This window comes from Rhopalosiphum maidis, chromosome 2, assembly GCF_003676215.2.
Source record: "Rhopalosiphum maidis isolate BTI-1 chromosome 2, ASM367621v3, whole genome shotgun sequence".
Lineage (NCBI taxonomy): Eukaryota > Metazoa > Arthropoda > Insecta > Hemiptera > Aphididae > Rhopalosiphum > Rhopalosiphum maidis.
The window spans coordinates 38,884,057-38,908,947 of record NC_040878.1 but is presented as its reverse complement, the minus strand read 5'-3'; the positions used below and the strand labels follow the sequence as shown (position 1 = coordinate 38,908,947).

At 26.8% G+C, this 24,891-nt stretch overlaps 1 protein-coding gene across 6 annotated transcripts; it reads right to left on the bottom strand.

Moving 5' to 3' along the window:
- Positions 1-5,661: 5,661 nt before the first annotated feature.
- Positions 5,662-17,333, bottom strand: LOC113551580 (protein retinal degeneration B). 6 transcript variants are annotated; one of them, XM_026953899.1, is made up of 27 exons: positions 16,869-17,274; positions 16,479-16,636; positions 14,156-14,326; positions 13,943-14,090; positions 13,657-13,860; positions 13,356-13,495; positions 13,177-13,294; positions 12,739-13,096; positions 12,498-12,658; positions 11,431-11,532; positions 11,175-11,330; positions 10,948-11,110; positions 10,666-10,883; positions 10,461-10,580; positions 10,315-10,399; positions 10,129-10,241; positions 9,876-10,046; positions 9,691-9,819; positions 9,487-9,635; positions 9,308-9,424; positions 9,127-9,235; positions 8,877-9,033; positions 8,657-8,806; positions 7,781-7,961; positions 7,428-7,696; positions 6,911-6,996; positions 5,662-6,503 (listed from the first exon to the last, which is right to left on the bottom strand). In XM_026953899.1, the coding sequence occupies exons 3-26, from the start codon at positions 14,231-14,233 to the stop codon at positions 6,951-6,953; spliced, it is 3,642 nt and encodes a 1,213-aa protein (XP_026809700.1). In that variant the 5' UTR covers positions 14,234-14,326; positions 16,479-16,636; positions 16,869-17,274; the 3' UTR covers positions 5,662-6,503; positions 6,911-6,950. The 6 variants fall into 6 exon arrangements, with proteins under 6 accessions (XP_026809700.1, XP_026809696.1, XP_026809699.1 ...); XM_026953895.1 differs by lacking the exon at positions 6,911-6,996 and having other exon boundaries at positions 5,664-6,503; positions 17,208-17,333; XM_026953898.1 differs by lacking the exon at positions 6,911-6,996 and having other exon boundaries at positions 5,664-6,503; positions 14,156-14,262.
- Between the last annotated feature and the right edge of the window lie 7,558 nt (positions 17,334-24,891).

The window sequence follows — 24,891 nt, the reverse complement described above, 5'->3', positions numbered from 1 at the left end:
CACGACGATTGAATAAGTAGTTTCGGAATTTATCCATTATCCCGCATATACAAACAAACGCTATCATTTTATATATTAGTATAGATACTTAAAAATAATAATATATAGTTCAATATAATAATTTAAGTTCAATGTAATAATTTGTCTTATAAAATATAATATACGTATAAACTATATACCTAGGTTTTACTAATTTTGTTTTTATTTGTGCACTGCTAAATAAAACCGAAGTAGTCTATAGAGTGCCTCCAGATTGGACTATCAAGACTAGATTTTGTCAAAAGAATAGCATTTCATTTAAAAACAAGTATATATATATATATATGTGTATAGATATTGTAAAGTACAAATAAAAACATTTTTCTTAAATAAAAAAAAAAAAATTAGTGCGCTCACCTAAGAGGTGTAAGCTAAAATCAAAAATAATAACATAAATAAGAATCACAAAATATTTTTAGCGTGTAAACCAGTTCATCTCCTCGTGGTGGGTGCATCCTGAGGAACTATAAAATAAATGAAGTGGGACGTATTCAAGCTACTCCAAAAATATGATTTTTTTTCTTGAGGTGCACTCGGGAATCGGAATATCCTCCAAGCTATTATACAATTTGTTTGATTTCCCTTTTTTTGTTTCTGAAATTAATTTTAAAGTCTACTAAGTTTGACTAAATATAGTATACTAGAAATTATATTATCAATTGAATCAAAATATTGTGATTTGGGACGCTTATATTTTTCTCCTTTACGATTTTTTCTAACTTCGATCACTAACTTAGAATTGCTAGCAGCCTTTATGACTTTATATTACTCTGGTAGGTATAAAAAACAAATTAAATCCTATACCTAAGGTTAATATGCTTTTATCTATGTTATACTGTATAACTTATACACTTATATATAACCTAATTATTTACACCAGTACACCACGCCGAAAAATGATAGTCCTAAGTAATAGTTTGACATAGACAGTAAATAAAACGAATCAATAAATATTTATTACTTCTACAGTAATATGTACTATTCTGTACGCTTACTACGATAGCAAAATAAATTATTACATATTAAAATTAGGCAATTTTTTTCTAATCTCCCCTCCCCTGTATACATGCTTGTCCCTAATGATAATGATCATGTTGAATTTCGCGGGATAAAAGGACGTTGATATATGTGTGTGTACCTGTCATATATATGATGATGACACTTTGTAGTTGTTTCTGGTTTGCGTATTTTATGCTATGCGCACTAGTAAAGTTGGAAACACGTCGATATTTATGTCGTTTATTCGTGGCAATGAATAATATAGGTATTATATTTTTGATCATCCATACCAATAAAAAGGAGTAGTAGAAAATAAACTTATGTGAATATATTGAATCTTCTGGTAAAACCACTTATTGCGATTTGCGATATGTAGGTATTGTAAATGATATAGACCGTTTGCATATTTTTTATAAGTTCGAGTTGGCATTTTTATAATCGTTAAGCATCTCTGAAGATTGCCAATTGGATATAGTTATTACTAATTAAACTTAAGTTCTTATAACAATAGTCATAAACTTTTCAGCGATTGACTCTAAATATTTATAAATATTTACTATATATCGTACCTATTAATTCAGGGTGACCATATACTCGTATTAAAAATAAAACTAAAATAATTTCCAATTCTTTTAGCATTTCTTTAAAACGGAAATTTAACTTTTAAATTTGATAGTAAATATGTACCTTCTTTTAGGAATTTTAATTTTGATTTAGAGGTTTAGTAAGTTGTTAGACGTTAGTAGGTATATATTAGAATATGTTAGAATCATATACAGAGTATTTAATAATTGATTTGGAAACCGTTATTAATTAGTACTGATAAACGATAATTTGATAAAATTAATAAGGTTATTAAATATTTTACATTTTAAATGTTCAGTAGTATTATTCCATCTCCGTTCAGGTAGTGCCGGATCTATGGGGAGGGGTTACAGGAGCATGTGCTTCCCTCCTCAATAGATTATAACATTTTAAAATGGTCATTTATACATATATATAGGTATTAAAAACTAAATATATACCTATGTAATAGTTAAATAGTTAGACTGTCACTTGTCAGTGTTGAAATTTTATTCATATTATGTTTTTTAAATTTAATGTATAATTTAAAATGAATTTACAGAAATATTCAAATATAAGTACCTATTTAATATAATATATTTTTGGATGCTACTTATCCATGTATTAAAATATGCATACAGCAATTATTAAGAGTTTTCAAACTTAATTAACATCTGTTATTATGACTTTCTTACTTTCTTAGTTAGGTACATTAATGTTTGTATTAACAATACTAATGAAATGAAAATAAAAAAGAAAGGTTAAAAAATAAGTGTAACTTTCAATTGGATTACGATCGCCGCTCGACTTCATACATATAAGCCAAAAAGTATAACCTGCTAGTTATTGTATATATACATATTTTTACCAAAATAGATTATTGTGGTTATTATTATTAAATTAATAATATTTATACAATAACATATTTTTAAATAAATCTATTTTATTCAAAAATAATATAATATGATGTATAATATAAGCACAGTGGTGGACCCAGAGTGGAATATATTTTTTTTTTGTGGGGGGGCTCCTAAAAAAATTACTTCTGAGCCATATATACATTATAATGATATTTATGTTGTTTCCATTCCAATAAAGGCAATAATATTCCCAATGGGTTCCAAAATAAATATTATGTAATCAATTATAATTATTAAATTATTACATAATAAAAAATATTTGTAGTAAGTAAGAACATCGAAGAGGTCTGGGGGGCCTAGACCCCCCTGAATCCGCTACTGTATAGGCAGTAGGTATATTACCGTATGTACCTTACCTAAAATGTATATAATATTATTATAAAAATTAATTAATACGAAATAATTCGAATCGACAAAAAGCGTTCTATAGGAATTTCGTCAGAACACAGAAATTTGTCAATATTGTCAATAGGACATAAGGTTGAAATAAAGGAGAATCTTAGAAAAAAAATTTCAAAAAGGTCATCCATCAATAGCGCCCAACGAATGTAACCAATTATTTTTATATTTTTAGTTACTTGTCTACATTAAAAATACAAAATTGATTTTGTCGAAAACTGGTTATACGTAATTTTTTTCTGTAGTATTTTGAAAAGTACTTATACTAAGATTTTCTTTACTTTTGATCCCTCAAAGTACTAATTAGATCCAATTTGCTACTAGAAACTACCCTTTTTCTTTCTTTCCAAGAACAAGGAACGGATGGGAACTGCTTACCATCATACTGCCATCCAAACCCGTATCGTTTAATCCCCAACTTCAAAAATAATGTAATAGGTACATAGGTGGGGGGCTCTAACCCCCCTGAATAGATGAATTTCGGCCCACAGAATTAACCATAATTAATTTACCCGTCTTCTTCTTGTCTGCCTACGCGCTCTGCAACCTCCTTCTGAGTTCTGACTGAGTACCTATTGTCTCCATCATCTCGCCAAACGTCAACCTCAATCTTTACGCCGACACCTCGATCCGTCATCTCTTTGACATATCGTCCGGGAGAAGCTCTTGCTCTGGCCCCAGAATGATATCAGGAACATCCTCAACCCGTAGCTGCCAACCGATGGTTTGCTTCATCTAGCGCCTAGCATCTATCCACAACGGACAATAGAACAACGTATGTACTGCCATATCTTCCGGCTCCTCGCCGGATCAGCAGCCCTCCTCCTTTTCTATAGGAAGCATCCATGTTCAGACAATTCTTGGGCCATATAAAAAGGACATAGACCCGAGCCTTGACTGACACACCCACTTCCGGATATCAGGAATCAACCTCCGCGTTCACGCCACCACAGTTTTATGGTCCCATATAGCTCCTGCCAAATGCGCAGTATCACCTCACACTTCTGCTTCCTGATGACTGCTACAGTTACAACTTCACGCTTGCGCACCTCAATTCTGTGTCAGCTAGGTGTGCTGGATGCATTTTGGTCCGAACCTGAGCAGCCATATCAAACTCAGTTCTATAGCACCTCTTTGAGCCTGATAAAGAGCCGTTCTATCCTGGGCTATGTTTACCGCCGGGCGCCGACTGTGACCAGACCGGAGATGCATACAGCAATTTGCTGTTGGCCACTGACATAAGAAGTCGCCTCCTACAAGCTGAAGGACTCCGGACGTTGGGCATCAACCTCCCAAGAGTGGCCACCGTCCGCCCGGCCGCAGCTGTCACTCTAATTTTACGTGAAATCTGTAATTGACGAAACTGATTTTGTTTATTTAGGGTAACTTAATAAAACGAATAACTGTAGATACTTGAAATTCTTACAAAATATAATGTAAATATAATATCAATGTTTATCAATATATGATAATATTTTAGCATATTTAGAAATTTAAATTTTTTTTTTCTATTACCTACTAGTCAATAAAATGTTTTGATGTGAAACATCTAATGGCGCGATACAGTAGTGAGACCGACTGTGGCGTGGCGACGCCTCACTCGAAGCTCGGCAAAAAATTAATAATAATAATTTTCAACATTATTACAAAAAGAAAATTGTTAATGTTTCACATCTACCAGGCGTCTCGCGATGGCTCAGTTTTGATTTTTTCTGTCAAAAACCTTGAAAATGTAATATAATGTTCCTCAAAATTAGTACATTTACTAACTATGAATCATCTTATTTCTTTTATACTTGTTTAAAGTTAGAAATTTGAAGAAATTATTCAATATCACGAATATTTGCAAATTATTTTGTAGTTAGAAATTCTTATATTCTTTATAATTTATTATTGAATATAAATTTAACACATATATTACAGTGATTATTACTTCTCAATGAATACACATGTCACCTACTGTCGCTAGAGCGGTTAACTACTTTTCTCCTTTTTTATATAGTACATGAACCAATTAGTTTATAATTAAACTGCAAATCTTGTAAGAATTATGCGTTACTCCAAAACTACAGGTCAGTGATTATTTGTTTGAAACATTCACTTGTTGCTAGTAAAATACATTTTTTTCATATCTGTGTAAATAAAATATATAATTTACTGTTAATTAGTTGTAGGCGAGTATTATAAATTGATGAGAATAAATATAAACAATAAGAACCATAAATCTTATATATTAAATAACATTGCACGCAGCTATAATATTAAACTGTATTATAGTTTTACATTTTTTATGTTTTATTAGTAATAACATAATAGTGACTAAAATACACAAAAAAAAAAAACTACTCACAAAAGATTTGATATTAACAACTTATTTTGATATAATAATAACATTATATAGTAATATTAAATTTACATCCGACCGCAATTTCTAATTACTATAATTATTATTAATATAATATATTTTAATAAATATGTTTTAGCAGATGTGTCATATTAATCAGATGCAAAGTTTACAACTTGAGATTACAATATGAATATGGAGAAGAGACAAATCATCAAAACATTATTTGTGTAATTATTACACATAAGTACACAATTGTTTTTTTTGTAATAATAAAATACTTAAGAAAAAAAATTTACAAATAAGTTTGAAGTTATTCCACTTATTAGTCTACTGCAGACATATATAAAAATGAAAATAAAAAATATCACATACTTTTCATTTTTACATAACAATAATATCTTCCATTTACTAATAATAATAGTAATAATAATAATAACTTAAAGCTAATGAAAAAAATATTTACACTTGAGTATTTTTGTTTTTGTATTCTTTTTTTTTATTAAAAAAATAGAGAATTTTGTTTGATCAACATTTGACTAGAAAATATGACTTTAAAGGAGTTTAATATTGATTTTAAATGAATCAATCAAGATAAGAAGTTAAAATTTAAATATTAAACAAAATGTCAGAAACAATAATTTTAAAAATAATACATATATATATATAAAGGCAATAATATTAGCAGCCTAGATTTTGTACTGAACATTGTCAATATCCTCGGCACAGCCTTTTTGATGATTGGTAAGATACAAGATCTCGACATATTAAATAAAATTAAATTTGTACAAATATAACAGTACAATTAAAAAATAAGAATAAAATGGAAATGATTAATATTTATAAAACATAATGAACAATATTACAATTAGAGAATGAAAATAATAAAATCAATAAAAAATAGGAATGTGCTAGATTGGTAACAATACACAAAAAATGTATATACAAAGAACCTAAGACAAAAGACAATGAGATATTAATAGTGAGAAATATTATAGTTTCAAAAGACAACAATTACTACAAAAACAATAATAATGATAACAGCTTACAACAATCATACAGTAACAAATTTTTTAATAAATGCACACAGACATAATTTACGCCGCTGTCATCAGGAACCATCTGAGGAATGGTGTTGAAAACACGACCAAGAACAACATCAAAGATTATCATATCTGTTTCGACTTGTGGATCGGGTCATCGAACAAATTGGAAACGATGTTGTCCTTTTTGCAGATCTGTTAAATTTATTTTTAGAAAGATATTGATTAAAATAAATTTAAAATTGAATATACAAAATATAAAAGATAAAGTATGTGGTCGTTTTATAGTGACAATAGTATACACAGTAAATGGTCATATACATAAGAATTATAATAACAATAATTGTATCATGATTTATTATTGTAGTGTATGGATGTAGTGCAGGGACAATCAAGCATATGTATACTAATAGGTATGAAAGGATAAAAAACAAGACAACTGAAAAAATATGATATAGTGTTTCAATTATAGAATCCAGTGTAATTTACTACAGTCATTTTAGGTAGACACAAAAGCATGGGTAGGGATAAGAAAGAAATCAATATTACTAGTGTGCAGTTTTTTTTTTGTTCCACACAAAACACATTTTCATATTGTTTACCTGACATTTACTTGCACCATAATATGCGGTCAAGTATGGATCAATTATTGGAACCATGTGTATCGCCAGATCTCTTCTCGGGACACCTGATCAAGACAAGTTTAGGTCACAATAATTTTAAGTATAACCTCTAAATGTTATTTTTTATGAATTTAAATGTTAATGAAAACCATAAAAATAAATGAGTCTAATATCTTAAAAATATTGTGACTTGTGAGATATTCAATATTACGGGTATTTTCATATAAATGTTAATGTAATTATTTAGAGAAGAGTCTAATGTAAAAACAGAAAAATTAATGATAACTCTTAAGAAAAATATATTCAAAGATAGACCTTATGATTGTGTTGTATCTACTATTGATCTGTAATATCAGTAACATTATATTTGTAATAAAAATTAGTTATATACATTTTGAAAAATTAATTTTTTTTTAATGTATTTATCATTGATTATTTATATTTCATATATTATAATCCCTGATGTCATAAAAGCATACATATTTTAAATACAAACCTTCTACGTCTCATTGAAGCATTATGTCCAAAGCGTCCTCTTGAGGTCAAAAGCATTCGAGCATTTCCTTGAGCTGGTCTAGATCCTCCATGACACTGTAAGGCTGATAAATGAGCGGCATAACCATCACTCAATATGGTTGCCATAGAGTGATGTTTACGACCGACTTTGCCTATGATAAATATTTGTTTTGGTTTCAGATCTAATGCACTGTAGACAGAAATATCTTTACTGCTTCCATAGGCTGCATGTATTATCATTTTATGATCCTGAAAATGAAATTTACATTTAAAAAATAAATCCCAATGTTGTTGGTGTAATATACATTTCACTGATTTATGTGGTATATTTACCTGCACAAGGCTCTTAAGATATGTGATTTTGTGAGCAAGAAAGTCTGTAGAAAGACCATCGGCAAATGAAACTAGTCCATGCGGAAAGTTATGTTGACTCAACCATGATAGAACACGTTGTTGTTGCATATCTGGTCTTCCGGTAATGTAAACTATTAAATACCCTAATTCTTGCCAGTGTCTAAAACCATACAAATAATTTAATAATTTAATTTATTAAACAACAAATTATAAACTACTTTTATAGATATAACATTATATTTAAGCAGATGAAATTAAACATATTATGTGATAAATCAAAATAAAAAATACCATTTTTTTTTTTAAATATACTTTATTATAATATTATTTTTTAAGTAATATTGTTTATATGCATTTTTTGCATATTAATGATAAAATTAGTTTCACTATTTTTTATTTGAGTTAAGAGGAAAATAACTGACTATTGGATAAATATAGAACAGTTATATCTACTAATAATATACTCAGTATATTAGTATAGTAGAAAAATTAAAAATTATAATTATTCACTGGTTTCTTCAGTTATATTTACCTAACCTAATATAATGTTTAATTTTTATGACACTATTTTAAAACCAGTATTTTTTTAGCTATGTTTTGTTTTTTTAAATAATTTATTTAGTTATTATATTAATATTATTAATATTTATAATTTAATGTAATTAATGTATACATTAATATAAACATTTAATATTCTATACAAATTACTCATTTTTTGAAAAATGAATATAATTTATATTTTGGTCATTAACATAAGCCAGTTACTGAATCACACATTATTTAAACTTAATGAATAAGTTTGCTAAAATTGACATTTAAGTGGCTAGGTATATAAAATATATTGGTAAACATTACCTCACTATATCAACAGCGCCTGGTCGAACTTTTGGGTCACGGCCAGTAACAGAAACACTGGCAGAAAATGAACCATCTATGCTAAATACAACAGTTTCAGTTTGAGGTGGAACAATAGCTAACAGAAAATCAACACTAGTATGATCTCCTCTAAAAAATAAATTATCATTTATTAAAATAGTTTACATTTATATTATTTGTTATATAATGATATATTCACCTAACAACCATTTTAACAGGATATATTCCAAATCCAAGAGATTTATTTTCAGGTATTGTGTAGGTGACTCTTCCATTTTTATCTGAATCTTCTGTAGTTAAATGTGTCCATTCTCCATTACCAGGTTCTCTAATTATATGAATATCAACTTTTTCCCCTAAGAAAATATATTTCAACAAATGTAAAATAGAATATATAGTACTTAATAGTTATCAAAATTAGTTTTAAAAATATAAAAACAAATATATACCAGCCAATGAAAACATATCAAACGGTCCATAAATAAAACGGGCACTAATTATTTGTGGCAAACCTTCACGAATTATCACATCATTTGCTCGATGGCTTGCAGTAGAATTCTGTATGTGATTAAAAAGATTAATATTTTTATTATGACATATTATGTCTCAGTATATGTTACTATTCTTTACTTTTATTTTAATGAAAGTAGTTTTACGTTGCCATTTTTCTCTAGGTTGACTAGGGCTAAAAGTTGCCAGTTCTTTTTCCTCATTTCCAATTGAACTGTTATAGTCAAATATAGCAAACTAAAATTAAATTTAAAATCAGTTAATATTTAAAAGACTATTATTATATATTCTATTTTTACTTGTCTTAAAATAAATGCAATGACATCAGATGATTCCCAATAGCTAGCATGAAATATATGAGGCAAAGCATTTGTGGGAAAATTTGACAATCCGTCGGGACAATACAAAGCATAATCCAATCTTTTAGAACCCCACCATTTTTTTGTCACTAAAATAATAGACTCATTATAATAAGTAGTAACAGTAGTTAAAAAATAGCTTACATTTATTTATTGCTTGGATTGGAAGTGTATCGCCTATCCCAGAAACTGTACTCAGAATACTTGCTTCAGATGTACGCCTGGCATGATTGTGCTCCGTAAACAATTGAGGATTTGTTTGTACTGCTTCTACTATACAGAAAGAATAATTAATAACAAAATATTTTACTCATGGCTTGGTCACTAACACAAATAGTATGGCTGTCCTGTTCCAAGAGGATATTTTTGATATCGAGGGATGTTAACGGGTGGTAGAATTGAAAACTTTGCAGAAATTAATGGTTCTAATCTAGATGCGATAGGATCAGACGGATGAAATAAATTGTAAACTTGTTGCAATGCTGGACGTTGAATTGAAGCTGAAATAGAATAAAACATTTATGAGAAAGAATTTAAAATATACATAGAATTTATTTATTAGTAAACACAACAAGAATTTACTTGATTTATCATATTTATGTGCTGAAATTTTTCTAAATGCTAATACAAGTGACAATGGAGATGCAAACATAAACATTTCGTTAACTTCAAAGTCCAAACACACATTACTGTCACTGAAATAATAATGATGATCAATTAATATCCGAGTAATAATAATGAAAATATAATCTTAATTTTAAAAAGAACCTCGTAGATGATGATCTTCTTCTAACTGGAGGAGTAACTAAAACTTTAAAAGAAGAGTCCATACTACCTACTGAAGTACAATCATCTGAAATAATTTAATAGGTTATTATTAGAAATCTTGAGTATTTCATAATATTTATTTATACCATTGTCACTTTTTTTCGGCACATGTTCTGGAGTGCTATGTCTACTAGCGTCATGTGATGAATGAGAATCAGGACTTCTACACAAAGCATCATATCCAATAACAGATCCCATAGAATCACCTATAGAAAAATTTAAATAAATATGTGAAAATAACAACATAGTAAAACAAGTACTTATTATTTAAAATTAATTAACTTCACAAACCTATAAAATATACTCGGCCATTAAATCCAAACCCTTCATCTGACTTAATAAATTCTCGATACACTTGATTTGCCATACGGATAACATTAGATACAATGTCTTTATAATCATGCGAGCAACCAGCTAATATAGGAATAGCACCAATTGGGACGGAATCATGTGTAATATTTGTGCATTCCATACCAGATGGAGATACATCAAAACTGTAAGGGCTTAACCTAAAAATAATTACTTGAATTGTTAAATAAAATATTAAAACATAGTTTAAGTGTATAGTATTACTTTGATAATACGCTAAGTCCTTCAGCACATATAGACGGACAAGGAATAAGCCTCATGGCAACATGACCTATCATATTTGGGTAGTGTTGTCGCATAACTGATTCAAATGCTCCCCTAAAAGTAGTGAAATCTGATTTCTTTGCCATTATATCTGAATTAGCATCTAAAATAATATTTATTTAAGTAAATTATAATTAAGTATTAATATATATTTATATATCATTTACCTAGTACACTGCCAGAATGTATTATCATTAAAAGTGTACTTATTTGACAATTATTTTCTTTACTAATTATTGGTGAACCTGGACATGTGTCAACACTGTGACCACGTTGAATAAAAGGAGAAGACTTCTTATATACAGGAGAAAATATACTATCTTCTGTAAACAAGACATTTATAAATTCAATTTTATAAGATATTAATAATTACTCATTAAAAATATTTTCTAATGACATAAGTCTAAGATTTCAAATAGTAACCTTCTTTGTCAGGAATACTGGACGAATCAAATTCTTGCTCATTTAGTATTGTTAAAGAACTCCATTTAGAGAGAGAAACAATTTCAGAAGTTGGTAAAGTTTCTGAAAATAAAAGTTTTGTTAGAGATTTAATTTAATAAAAATGGTATAGGGCTTTTATAATTATTATTTCATTATTATTATTAAATTATTTACTAAAGTTATTCTTATATGTCCATTTTAAAATCTTACCATAATACATATTATGCAATGTTTGTCTATTTCAGTTTCTTAAACTGTAGTTCGCAACCTACTAATAGATCATGAGAAGTTTATATATTTTAAATTGCGTAAGCTATAAATAATAAAGTATTTTAAATTCCAAAAATTATACAGAAACTGTCATACCATTCCTATTATACTATTATAAGTATACAGTTTTTTCGAACGACGGTATTGTTGATACATTTTTTATTTAGATAAGATAACCAACATTATCAAACTAGATATCAATTAGTTTTTTCTACCACTGCATCCTACTCCAACATAACAGAAATATAGATTAGTTATTCTTTTTAAAATTATTTTTTTGTCCAATTAAATCATGGCCAAGATAGATTTGGTGAATACAATTTGTTTTGTGGTGCTAAAAAGATTGAGAAGTACTTGTCTATTATTTATATTTCTTATTTTGCTATTGTACAATAAATTATATGCATTATTATTATTAATATTTGAACTATTCAAATAAGAAAAACTATACTAAACCTACTTTAGAAATCATTAAAGAAAAAAAAACCTAGTGACGTACAACATTTTTCTTATAATAATTTATTTTAAAAAGAAGCTATAAGTAATTACTATTTATTATTTAATAAATATTAAAAATTAAGATACATAAACTATAAAATAAAAAGTTTTATGTATGGACATGATTTAGTAATAGTATATATGAATTAGTCGAAAGCTACAAGTGTTGAGCTGAAAATGCCACATAACTAAAAATAATATTCAAATATTTCCTATTTGTAAAAAAAGATTTTTGATTTTCAACATTGTGTTGAAGATAATCAAATTATTGCATTTACCTTGACAATCAAAAAATTCATCATCGTTACTCAGATCTGAATCTGAATCTCGAATCAAACTTTCCATTCTCCAATTGGGAGCAGTATCAAAACTTTGAGTAGATCCTGGTGAAGGTACTTGTGATTTGGGATTGTTCCAATTTTTTTTCACGGGTATTCTCCTAATAGCAATAAAAATAAAAACCACAAATTTATAGTTTTATTTTAGAAAAAAATGTATAAGAAATGTTTTAGAACTAACATGCTTGATGATTGTTGAACACTGCTTGATATGGTATCAGAACTGCTAGAAACACATGATGCTGGAGAATATAGAGTTGAATCTTGCATTCGTTTCGACGTAACAGGTGTGGCTACTTCTAGATCACTTTTTTCTATACTACCCATAGTGGCAGCTAAATTAGTTGCAATTTTTGTATCATCTACAGCATCATTTCCTTCACAAATTTCTGAGTCACTGCTACTACTACCCATTTTTCGTTTCAAAGCTTCTTGAGTTTGACGCTCGATCTGGCGTATATCATCCATTGTTAGATTTACCCATTCATCTTGCCATGCCCATGCTTGACGATGAGCCCGAACCATAGTTTTTCTTAAAGCTATTTATAAATACATTTCGATAACAAACATAAATCATATTAATTAATTACAGTTAGTAAATATAAAAAAAAAAACTCACCAACTTCATGTATAAATTTTTCAATTTTTGTTTGCATACCCCAATAACGAAATTCTACTTTACACAATTTGTATGCACACATAATAGATTTTCCTGATGAAGTGGGCATACTTTTATTCTAAATGTGATAGTAAAAATTATAGGTAACATATTTATATTATATGTTTTGTTTAAATTACTTGACATTCTTTCCAGTATTCTGATATCCAATTTTCTGACAGTGGACCTCGACCAGTTTTATCACTTACAAACGATTTTGGATCTTCTTCTTTAATGTAATCTGCTCCATATAATTGGTCTTTCACTATGTCTATAATATCTAAAGACAAATACATGTATAATATTATTATTATCAATAATACACTAACTTATTGTTGAATAGTATCCATTATAAAATTAAACTGTAATTTAATTTAAAAAATGGTTACAACAAACAATATCAAAATAATAAGCAAATAAATAAATACATTTTATACATACCAACAGAAACATTTCGAACTTCACTTTGAGACATCTTAAACACATTATCATGAGATCCATTATCAGGATAATAATAGGTTTCAATTTCTAATGAAAATTTTTCTACAAATGGACAAGTATATCGAGTTTTTGTGTATGGATATGCGTTCCACGCTTCTTCTTCAACAGATAATGCTGATTTAGGTAATAGTCCTTTAAACCAACCTGTAGATAATTCATTACACAATTATTGATTAACTTTCATCTATTTTTAAATTATTAACAATTTTCTTCTTTGATGTATTACCTGGTAAGTGGCTTCCAACATGATAAATTTTTCTTGTATACTGTCCACCACCAGTATTTCCATCACCACCAGGGCCACCTTCATAAGGTTCATTAACTAATATTTCAACTCCACTATCAGCTCCTTTGCTCTCTTCTCTACTTTTTTTCTAATTGAAAATATTCATTAATAGAATAGTTACTTGTTTATAACAATTTATTTAACATTACTTACAGCTATCATATAAAGCTGAGCGATTCTGTACTCTTCCACACTGAGTGGGAGTGGTATACGGTATTCCTTGATCAGCATATTGAATTATTCTCACCAAATGTTTCAAACTAAATTGGATTCAGCAAAATTGTTAATAACACATTTACATTTTAAAAGTTGTAGATATGGTATCTGAGAACAAACAGAGAAACAGTAAATACTTGGAGTTAAGCCATATTTCAGAAGATCTGAGTTTAATTTACAAAAGTGTTGATTATAATATATACCTACACGTAGATATTTAATTGTTTATAGGATTTTTTTTTAAAATTAAGTGTAATGTAGAGCATGAAATAGTATCTCAAGGCCATCAAGTATTAAAGCGTATTTGCACAGATATGGCATAAGGTTTCATTGTATGATTAGTTTTTAGTTTGGCTTCTTCAATCAACAGACTGCTTTAAATTCAGGACACATAACTAACAAGGATATTGGCATTAAGAAATCATAGCCTTGATATTAACATAAAATATAAAAGTTTCTGTAAATAATAGTAAAAATAGAATTTTACTGCTTGGTTTGGCAAATAAATCAAATACTTGAGATAAATATCAAATTATAATAAGAATTTAACTAATAATGTATTATGAGGAATATGGCTATTAAAATCATTAGAAAAACAAATTTATAATTATTTAATTAAAAAAAAAAAGACGAGAGAAAATTATAAATATTTAAGTTATTATAAACAGCATTGGCAACAAAATGTTTTAAAAAACATTATATTGTGGCTTTAAATTAAATCAAAATAATAGTTAATTTACTTTAATACTATTTTTTTTTTGAATATGTAAATATTATTAAAGCAATATTTAAAAATAAATAGAATTAATGAAGTGATGGAGAGAGAATTCATAATAAACACCTATTATAAGTTACACCTAATAAATAATAATTGTGCTATGTAGCTTTGATATAATATTCTCATCATACTATATGACATTCCATGTTTAGGTATCAACATAATAATAGATTCTTAAATTGTTTAAAGAATAATGAATCATTATAAAAAAATCATGTTTTTCTTAGAAATACTCCTATTTGTTTAGATAATGTAAATTTAATATTTTTTTAAAATTATAAAGTCAAATAAAAATTAAAGTATTAATTATTCATTTAAATTCTTGGAAAATTATTATCTATAAAAATATCATTTGTACTTAAGAGGATGTCAGCGTTCTATTTGTTTTCTCTATCACACTGACATGCAACATAGTAAATTGGTTTTCAAAACCAATTATATGTTACTATATGTTAATAGCTTTAATATTAAAGTGAATTAATGTATAATAAAATTCATAAATTATAATCATTATCTGTGTTTGTTTATTAGCTGTTAAAATATTTCAATTTTTCTAAAATATTTGAGTATTTTTAATTTGTAATATTTAATATTTTACATACTTATATTTTGCATATTAGTTTAAATAAAGGAAAAATGTCAATTGTTTGTACATATTAGATTAGATAACAGTTTTAACTTTTAAATTTCATAATATGTCAATTCATTTTAATATTAAAGTTAACAACACTATAATGGTTTTGTTGAATATAAATTTGCAGTTGTGTGTGGGTCGGAGAGAAAAGAAATAGTGTGCTACCATTCTCTAATAAAATATTTAAAATAGAAAGATATGAAATACAATTAGAGCAAATGCCATTTAAGAATGAAAATTGTAGTATAAAAGTTAATTAAATAATTTATGAATTTAGATAAAATCAATATGGATATTCAAATTTTTAAATTGGGAATTAAATTTTTTAAGTTAAAACCTACCTTACAATCAACTACTATTTTACTAATATAGATATTTAAACAAATATAAATTTAAATATTGGGTGTTTTTAAATTTTAAACTTTTAAGTAATATTCATGCATCTGCAAATGAAAAATTATGTGGACACACTTGTTTTATGTCAAATAAGTCATAAATTAAAAGACAAATTAAATAAGAACTACAGCTGCATAAATATCAATCTAAGAACTTTTTACTGCTTATTTATATGAAGGTTAATACATACAAGGTATTAAATTTCATGCAGATGTTCCATTATTAAACAATTGAAACATTTTCAATTTGATGTACCTTCATTTGAAATAAAAAATTTTTACTTTATTTTCTATATTGATGAAAATAATGCATTTTACAAAATTTTAAATTATAACAATTAGCATACCCAATGACAATTTGGGTATCAATCAGTGGTGGATCTATAGAGGGGTTGAGAAGGTTAGCTACAATACAAAGATTTAATTATAATTATAGATATTTTTGATAAATACCTAGTTCTATTAAATACTAGTGACCTCTCTTAGCTTCAGAACATTATTTTCTTGACGGGTCAAATTAAAAACTATTGATGTTGGATGACCCGTGTAGTTTTCTAAATCTGACTAGATCCACCACTGGTTTGAGCTTCAATAACACAACAGCATACATCCTGTGTCAACATGAAGAAAATAAGAATTAATATATTGCAAGTATGTTACCTGGGTGAGGAAGAAAAAAACAAACAAATGAAAATGTTTGAAGGGGAGGTGCATTACATGAATAATTACTTGATATTAATTTAGATAAGTAGAATGCATAAAATAAAATTAGTTGAAATTTCGAGAAGAAAAAAAGATAGGTGGTAGGTAAGTAGCTTAGATACGATTTTTCGGGATATTTACCATTTTTCTCAGTCAGATCGTGTTCGAAAATGGATGGGAATTCTTGCGAGGACAACGAATCATGTGGTTAAACACATTTCGATTGATTAACGACGATAATCGCGAATTGTATAATAAAAGTAAGTACTAAGTACCTAGCTATCAGGTCGAGAATAATGTTAAAATAAAGAGTACCCTATAAGGTAATAAATTCGCTTTATAAAATAACTATCATTTTGTTCTATTGCATAATTGCGCGCTTGTTTTTGTACGTATTACTACGTAACGGTATACGCAACGGATTACGATAATAACAGTCGGTGTAGTGCGGGCACAAGAGCGTTAAAATAATGTCATTACCTATATTTTATGGAAACGCGATCACACAACACACGTCGAGGCGACGCGCACAGCAAGAGCAGTTTACAAGAACTTCGACCGCGCACCTCGCCAGCAGCGGCAGTCGTCGTCCAGCCAATTTTTTCACGTTAACAACTACTACTACTACACCTTATCAGATGAGCCACGGGCCGCCAACAACGCTGTCTGTCGGGCTGGCGCGCAAACGGCGCGAAAAACGCAGCTACGACGAAATCGGCGTACACGGGTATTATGCATAAAAACGATTAGGTTTGTAGGTGCCGTTTTTTTTTTAAATATGTCCGCCCTATGTAAGATATTATTATTTGAGTTTAATACATGGTATTGGTATGTATCGAAGCTCAACATAGATTTATTTTTATTTAGTGGCATCTTAAACTGGGGGTTAGGGTGGGGGGGGTATACGACGGACAGATTAAGTTTTGTTTGGTAGGCACATTAAAATTTAGCCTATACTGTCTGCTTTAAAGTATGAATCAGTGGCGTCTATAGAAATTAATTTAGGGGGGAGAGGCTTATAAAAAAATACATTCATCACTCCGTTCAGAATCTAAAATATAATGAATTAATATTATTAATTAACTTTATTTTAATAATAAATAATGAAATTAATATAATAAATTAAATCAAAAAATCCAATTTTCGAGGCAGGTTCGCAAAAATATATATAATAAATTAATTGAATAAATGCGTACATCGTAGCAACAATAAATTTCGGAGGGTGGGGTTGAACCTCTACCCCCCCTATATACACCACTGGTATTAATAATATTACTTAGTTTATATATAAACATATCGACATCGATGTAGATTCAGTTTGATGTAATTAAGTCTTACGGTTAAATTAAAGAGGATTAGGTATGCAAAGTCTATAGAATAAAGAGATAAACTTCATTGCGTCGCAGTTGTATGTTACGACCATAGGTCCTAGGTAGTAGGTAGGTACTGTAATCAGAGTATATTTATAATAGGAATTATTCATATTTTTTACGTTTATCTATGCAATAGGTATCATAAGTCATAACCATGGTTTAACACTTAAACTATGAATCATTATAAATTGTATAGCTGTACAAGTACAATAGCCACATAAGGATAAAGTACACCTATACGGCTATACGTCTATATGTAGATTATTCATAATTTTATAAGCATTTTGTTATTAGATATTGTATTGATATAAAATAAAATTAAATAATCAGTTATTACTATTTAAATACTATTTCTAGGGACACCAATAGGAAAATTCATTTAAAAATTTAAAAAATGTAATTAAATATAAAATTATGTAGTAAAAGCCGGAGATAGCAGTCTATTCTGATTTTTAAAATAACTATTAAATTAATTAATGAATGATTTTGTTCAGAGGTCACTTGGGGATAGTTGACAGAAGCATAAAAATAATTTACCTGGAGTATAATAAAGAAACAAAAATTGCAAGAGAAACATTAAAGCCCAGAAGCAAATACGTTTTAAAAAGTATAAAGAACTAAATTAATTATAAAAGTATGTTGTAGTGAAAGAGAAAATTAAAGAACTTTGAAATACTATATGAACAAAAAATTAGAAGGAATTCAGATGCACCGAATGTAGGTAAATGTATTTTAAGATATGAAAAAATTAATTAAAATATTAGAAAAAAAAAAACTATGTATATGTACATTGCAAAATGTAAATTGCATATATATTTTATTCGATACTTCACATAATTTTTTCTCGTAATATTAATAAACGTTATAAAAAAAAATTATGTTATTAGATAGTTTTGGAAATCAGTCACTCTTATCCATATTTTCTGCTTACTAGTTTTGAAATACTCTGTGAATAAAATGTGAATGAGTTTTATTTATTTATTTTTATTTATATATATGTTTGTTTTAAATGTTTTAATGTTATATAATTGTCGAGATATTATAATTTATGTTAAAACCTCATTAAATAATAATAAAAAAGTTAAATAAAAATACATGGGCTAATGTCACATATTTTTACTGTGACAACAATCCATTTGAAATTTTGAACTTGGGGGCGCAATGTCTCGACAGTGGTTCAAACAAATGCTCTAAAATCATATATTGTGTATGACCTTTTGTGGCTGTTCAATTCATACTAATAATAATATTATTTTATGTTCAAAAATATATCTAACTATCTATACTCGTTTAATTAGTAACTTGGAACCTTGCAGATAAAAATGATTCATAATTAAACATTTAAAAATATTTTGAGTTCATTTATGACTTTTCTTTGTAGTTTGGTATTGCAGGATACCCTGCAAAATTGTGTTTAACTACTCCGCACATCCATACTTAAAATACGTATAACTTATAGCTTATTAATATTCGTTTGATATTCGATGTAAAAGCATACAGAGAAAGACATTTTGCTTTGAAATATAAAACCAAAAAATGAATGTTATCTCATGGAAAAATAAAATACTTAAAAAATGATAACGGTAAGAAATATTAAAAGTATAGTTTTTTTCATTTTAAATTTTGTTGTATAATTCTTTAAATTATTTTAAAGAATATATTAATAAAAATGTAAATATACTTTTTAAGTTAATGACTAATGATTGTTGACATGTAAAATCGTCAAATATCCGCCTAATATAGTATATATACATATAATTGTGTGTTCGTGACCAAGACGGCACACTCTGAATAGGTTCTGAATATATAATTGAAAGGGTAAGTACTAAGAACTCGGTTTTGCGCACCTATCAGCAGTTTATATAGATATACACCCCAATAATAATATTACATAAATACGTGCAATTATCTTAATGCATTTGGTACGTATTATAATGTACCTATTTCGGATATATTATAATATTTATAATGATTATTTATAGGTACGTGATATGTATCAAGTGTATAATTAGGTATGATAAATGCATAATTCATATGTCCAAAAAATGCATACGTAATTATTTTATTTTTTAAGTAATTTAATGTCATAGAAGTTTGTGTGTGTGTGCGCATACGTTTATTTAGGTCCGTTTTTGTCATCGTTAAGCCATATACATTTCGTTCTGTTAGGACTCGGTCAAAGCATATAAACGTACGTTTCAAATGACTTGCGAATTGTGATACAGCACACAGATACGGTATGTATTATGTATAAATATACCATATACCATATTTGTGTGTGTGATTTATTTCGTCCATATATTAGTTTAGGCAGTATAGCTAACTAGCTAGTAATTATAATGGCAAATGCCAAAATCAGTATACGTAGATCGTGAAGGTCTCCTAAAATAATTATTTTAAATCTATATCAAAACAAATCTATTCGCATTCATACATGTGTATTAACTTTATACATGAGGGGGAGGGGGTGACAATTCAAAACTTACTGCTATTTCCATTTTCTACTTTTTCAGTATATTGATAGATTTTTGTTTCGAATGGCTAATTGTATTAGTTAAATAAAAATATTTTTGTTATGTCTGATAAGTAATTTTATATTTTAATGTCCTAAATTTAACATTTAAAAAAGAATGTCCCAATTTCGTTCAATAATAGGTACATTTTGACATAATTTGAGGAAATATTAATGATTGGTTTATCATAAAATAAATAAATATATTAAAATTAAATCAAAATAAGAGTAAAATATAAAATTTACTTTTGTTAGATGGATTTAATTAATAATAATACGAATGGATATGATGACTGGTGAAATATTGAGATAATACACAAGACTGTACTTTTGGGCTTTTGGCGCAATTTATTATTAGTAATAATAAAGTTTAGCGGCTTAATGATATTATTATCAGTTGATAAAATATATAAACAAATGATAATAAGTATAATCCACACAATATTTATTTATAATTTAATTTAACAATAATATAATTAAAAATATATTTTATAAAAATGTAAGACCAATGGAAATAGTATGTTATATATTTAATTGAATTCCATTGCTTATCTTTGTGCTATGGGAAATAGACAATAGTGCACCATGGCCTAGATGGCTAGGTACTTTGGAAATAGTATGTTTTGAAAAAAATGAGGGATTGGTATGTTTTGTCATATTTAATCAATTGTAAAAACTATTTAATACGGAAATACTACGTTTAGACAAAATTTGATAGGATCATTCAATTCCTTGAATTTTCTCTACAAGTTTTCTAAATTAATATAACTCAATATTGTTAATTTTAGAAATAGTACGTTTTGAATAGCGCCCCTCATATGTAGATTTACCTATTTGTAAATATACAAATCTAAATATCGAATAGTATATATTATTTAATATAATAGCTAATCTTACTTACAATCAAACGAAATTAATAATGTCAGTTAAGTATTATTATGTTATAATTTAAATAATATAAATATGTTAATACATTTTTGGATGTTTTATTAAGAACGTCAATTTAACGATTAACCTCATTATGTAGAAAAAATTGTTTAGAATAAAAAAATGATTTGAAAGTATATAGTATATATATCCTCTGATTTATGTATGGAATATAACATTTGATAAATGTCCACCTTAGCTACACTAGTAAACTTTAGTTTTTGTCACAAAATCCTCATCTTTCGCTGATACATCTACGGGTTGGTTAGTTCATCAATAACGAAACAAATTTCTTCTTTTAAGTTCTTCAATGGTATGTTTTTGTAAACATGCGAGCTTTGACGTAGACCCCCCTCAAAAAAAGTCCAGTAGAATTAGGTCATAGAACATAGGAGTCCAGTTTTGGTCAACACTTAATGGGTGAAGTTAGCTCTAAAATTTTTTACGAAATAACACAAATGACCAGAATTGAAGCTTGCCAGCGTAGTTGAAGCGTACATTTGTCAAATTTTATATTCCATAAATAAATCTTTAAATATATACTATATGTTCATATAATTCTTTTGTTCTAACCAAAATCCATAATTTTTTTTTAATAAAGTAATAAAGAAATTAAATCTAGTGTTCTTAATGAAACACTCTGCACATCATGTTATTATTATGGTGAACAATTTTAAAAGGTCTACGGTTTACCCCAACTGTATTATATTATTTTTTCGATACGTGTTTCTTGACAGTCTCGTGTATACTTTCATTTGCTTTAACATGTATTTTTCATTTAAGGTTAATATCATTCAATTAACAGTAGAAAAATAATAAAAAGGATATTATATATAGGTAGTCTGAATTTTATTTGAAAGAGAGGACATTAAACAGTGGCTTTGATTATGATATCTTTGTATTATTCGTATATACACATTGATAGTATATGTTATATATATTACATATTGTATACATAATTAATAGTGTGCAAAAAAAACCGAGATTTTGTGAAGTGAGGGAAGAGTACTCGTCTGGATATAGTACCACAATACATAATATAGTATTATACACATAAGTACTTGAATGTAAAAAATGATATATGAAAAAAAAAAGAGAACGACAGCCAGCGTTTTACAGTGATATTTTCTTTTCGTAAAATGTCTAAATACATTAATCGTAATTCGTATGTAAAATTAAAAGATTGCAATTTTTATTATTTTAATATCTGCTTAATATTATATAGTTGATATAGTTGTTCAATAATTAGTTATTTCTCACCAACAGTCAATAGAGTATTAATAATTATTTATATTTTTATAAGATTTATGATGTAAATTATTATACAATTTAGGAGTTTTTATATACTTTACTTTAAATATATTATATAAATTAATGTGTGTTATACATGTTTAAACATTTCCACAGGGAAATAAAAAAAAAAATCATACAAAATAACGTGGAATACGTATACGTAATCATGGACTTTTTTCATGTGCCCCAGAGAGGTAATTTTTTTTAAATCTTTTTGTTTGGCGGTGTTTTTTACTAAAATAAATTATTTTATAGGTACGTTGAATTAATATATAAATCAATGTTAAGTATATTACCTAATTTAACGATTAATTGAACCCACCACACTCAATTTTCAATCTATTTTTTTTTTTTTTTTAAAGATAATTTTTACATTTTGTAATTTCATTGACTGAAACAAAATATTTTTATGAACAATACAACATGGAAAAATATCAAAATATTAGATCAATATTTTATTTGTTATTTTTAAGCATTTAAAATGTAATATTTCATTACACTAAGTTAAATTGTAATGGTGTTAATTCTACGAATATTTTATTGTACTAGTTAGATACCTATCAAAATATTCTATGTCCCTTGTGATAAATTTTTACGCATAAATATATTATCAAATATTTAAATTGATAATACATATATGATTTGGAAAATGTATGTATATACTTACTCAGTATAAAATCTGCATTAAATCAAAGTTTACAAAGAATTTAAATTTGAAAATTTGACATATAAGTACAGTACACTATTAAACGGTATAATTAATTGTCTAAACATCATCATTATTGTTGTAAACAACTATAGTAATTAAAAAGAACTCTTAAACATTTGTTTAGACATTTAAACTAAATTATATTATAACAAATATTGTTTCAAGTTTCGATAGTAATTAGTATTTACTATAAACTTTTATAATAATATGCATTTACGAGGACAGTTCAGTTTTACTTTTTTTTCTAGACAATATGGAACAGTAAATTACTACTAGTAGATATTATATCAATAATTTTATTAGATATTAAGGTATGTAAATATGTGAATTTTAATAATCTTCTGTTAAAGCGTGCAATTAATATACGTATATACTACTACAATTGTCATTTTTAATCATAAATTATTATTAAATAATTAAATAATTTTGATGAGTAATGATAAACAAAAGTTCATCATACCTATGAGAATAAAGAAAATGTAAAACGTATTTTATTTTTAGGTGATCATATAATAATTTTAGTGATATTGGATTTGTTATAGTTGCTGTACGTGAATTCATCAAAATATTTTAACATTAAAATGAAGTCATTTCGTTTATTTTTAAATGTTAATAAATCACAAAACATATATATTTACTATACTACGAGTATATTATAATATTTAATATATATAAATATTTATTTTGAATACACGAGTTAAAAAAATTGTATGACAGGAAAATATTTAAATGATCAACAATGAGCACAGATTGTAATCAGCGATAAAAGAATGAAAACAAATTATTATTTCAATTTTAGAAATCAATTAATAAATAATAGTATAATACTTTTTTTATACAGTACCAGTGGGGTATTTTTAATACATTTTCTGAGGGGTGTCGTTTTTATATTGAAAAAAATGTTTTTATCATTTTAATAAAATATAATATAATGAAATATAGTACTATTTCTAGTATTCTAGATAATAACAATTAAACAAGTAAATTATTAATTAATTAAACTGTATGATATTTTATAAGCATAATAAATGGTATTATCTAAACTTGATAAGATTATTTTTTGAAAGTATACTCAGCTATGTTTTTTAAGAAATATATTAAATTGTTACTATTTTGATTATTTTTACACGTAGTTTTAAAGACATAAAGTACCTCAAATTAAATCATATTTTAATAATTTAATAATTGTTTACAATTTTAATAATCTAATTCTAAATTAATATGTCTCATTCTAATTAGTGAACACCATGCATGAGTCATTGTGAACTGAAAAATATATTATTAATTATTATTGATTATGTAATACCAGTCTAAAATAATAATATATTATCGATTAATAATTATTATCAA